Source organism: Meleagris gallopavo, unplaced genomic scaffold (assembly GCF_000146605.3).
Source record: "Meleagris gallopavo isolate NT-WF06-2002-E0010 breed Aviagen turkey brand Nicholas breeding stock unplaced genomic scaffold, Turkey_5.1 ChrUn_random_7180001853053, whole genome shotgun sequence".
In the NCBI taxonomy this organism is placed as follows: domain Eukaryota; kingdom Metazoa; phylum Chordata; class Aves; order Galliformes; family Phasianidae; genus Meleagris; species Meleagris gallopavo.
This window is the reverse complement of record NW_011119692.1, coordinates 1-2429: the sequence shown is the minus strand read 5'-3', so window position 1 is coordinate 2429 and position 2429 is coordinate 1. Positions and strand designations below refer to the sequence as shown.

General features: G+C 60.8%; 1 protein-coding gene across 1 annotated transcript in view; it reads left to right on the top strand.

Annotated features, from left to right (window-relative positions):
* Window positions 1-1953, top strand: part of LOC116217630 (phosphoenolpyruvate carboxykinase [GTP], mitochondrial-like) — a 4941-nt gene extending 2988 nt beyond the window's left edge. Inside the window, exon 4 of the mRNA XM_031557544.1 lies at window positions 7-1953. Within this exon, the coding sequence (XP_031413404.1) occupies window positions 7-471 (465 nt within the window). The 3' untranslated portion in view covers window positions 472-1953. The remainder of the gene's footprint in view (window positions 1-6) is intronic.
* The last annotated feature ends 476 nt before the right edge of the window (window positions 1954-2429 follow it).

Here is a 2429-nt window from a genome sequence, read left to right as displayed (position 1 = left end):
CCCCTCCCCCCCCCAGGAGGCCGCCTGATGCACGACCCCTTCGCCATGCGCCCCTTTTTCGGCTACAACGCGGGCCGTTACCTGGAGCACTGGCTTTCCACCGGCGAAAGGAGGAACGCCCGCCTGCCTCGCTTCTTCCACGTTAATTGGTTCCTCAGGGATAACGAAGGTCGCTTTGTTTGGCCGGGTTTCGGTCACAACGCCCGCGTCCTGGCTTGGATCTTTGGTAGGATCCAAGGGAAAGAAACGGCCCGGCCCACCCCCGTCGGGTTGGTACCCAAAGAGGGGGATTTGGATCTGGAGGGGCTGCAGGGGGTGGATTACGCCCAGCTGTTCCCGATGGAGAAGGGATTTTGGGAGGAGGAATGCAGGCAGCTGAGGGATTATTACGGGGAGAACTTCGGTGCCGATCTGCCCAGGGACGTCATGGCGGAGTTGGAGGCGTTGGAGGAGCGGGTGAGGAAGATGTGAGGGGTGGGGGTGGGGGATGTGGGAGGGAGGGTGAGGTGGGTGCCTGCAGTGCCTGCAGGTGGGGGGGGGGGTGGCTCGTTCAAGATGGCTGACGGCAGCGGGGGTGGGCCGGACAAAATGGCTGCCACCATCATGTATTGGCCGGACAAGATGGCTGCCAACAGTGTGGGTAGGCCAACACTATAGACTGGCCAGACAAGATGGCTGCCGCAATCATGCATTGGCTGGACAAGATGGCTGCCAACAGCGTGGCTTGGCCAGACAAGATGGCTGCCGCAATCATGCATCAGCAAGACAAGATGGCTGCCAACAGTGTGCAATGGCTAGACAAGATGGCTGCCGCAATCATGCATTGGCCGGACAAGATGGCCGCCAACAGTGTGGGTAGGCCAGACAAGATGGCTGCCAACACTACAGACTGGCCAGACAAGATGGCTGCCGCAATCATGCATTAGCGAGACAAGATGGCTGCCAACAGTGTGCGATGGCTAGACAAGATGGCTGCCGCAATCATGTATTGGCGAGACAAGATGGCTGCCAACAGTGTGGGTAGGCCAGACAAGATGGCTGCCGCAATCATGCATTGGCCAGACAAGAGATGGCCATCCATCGAGTGGGTTGGTCGACCCAAGATGGCTGCCCTACGTGGGAAGGAGCCCCCTGCCTCCTCATTGGCTGAGCATTCCAAGATGGCGTCCATTCCCCGTTCCTTTCCCATTGGATTGGCCGATCCAAGATGGCCGCCGCCATCATGGGTTGGCGGTCCCAAGACGGCGACCCCTTCCCATTGGATTGGCCGATCCAAGATGGCCGCCCTGCCTGCGCAGCGTTCCTCCTGCAAGCTCATTGGCTGAACATTCCAAGTTGGCTGCCATTCCTCACCCTCATTGGTTGACCGTCCAAGATGGCCGCCCTGCTTCTCATTGGCTGACCGTTCCGAGGCGGCAGCAATCCGCCGCCTCATTGGTGGAACGTCCGAGACTGCTGCTTTCCCTCATCCCCATTGGCTCACCCATCCAAGATGGCCGCCCTCCTTTGCCCCTATTGGCTGACCGCTCCAAGATGGCCGCTCGTGCCCATCCTGCCCGCTGATTGGTCCCCGCACCGCCTCAGCGCCCACTCATTGGCCGCATCCATTTGATGGCGGGACTTCCAGGCGCCATCTTGGAGTGACGTCACACTGTCAGCAATGCCGCGCTCCTATTGGCCAGCCACAGCCTCCCATTGATCTAGCGACACCCACCGTCCAATCAGAGCGTCCCCTTGGCCGAATGGGGCGTTCTGATCGGCCGAGCTGCTCCCATTGCCCAAAAGGCAGCATTCCATTGGCTGCACTCATCGCAGTGGCCAATCAGAGCCGCCCGTTGCCCCCACAGCCCCTCTGTGCCCCACAAGCTCCGCCCCCAACATTTTTAAGCCCCTCCCTCTTTTTGGGGGGGGCTCTGCGGACCAATAAACAATCACCGGAAGTGACGTAAATGACCCCCTGTGTCTCTTTAATCCGGGTTGAGGGGGGTGGGGCTTGTTGCAGCCAATCAGCGCCGCGGCCGTCCCATGTCCTCAGCCGCACTTCCGGTCAGAGTAGGCGTCCTTTTACAGAAGGCATACGCTGCACTTCCGGCATGACTCACTACTTCCGGTGTGTCTGTTTACTCGACACTTCCGGTTGCGTTATGGCGTTTCTGTTTACCAACTCGCGCATTTCCTGCCTAAGCTCCGCCTCTCCCGGCTCAGGGCCACTCAGGTATGCAGCCTTTACCCACTTCTTCCGGTTAAAACCACGCCCTCCGCCCGTTGACACGCCCCTGTTCCGGTCTAAGCCCCGCCTCTTCCGCCCCCGGAGCCCCGCCACTTCCGGTCCCGTGGGAGACACAAACAAGGGCCGCAAACCCGCAGAGGTGCGGGGGGGAGGGGGCGCCGCCTCCTGATTGGCTGCGGCCGACGGGTTGCGGGGGGGG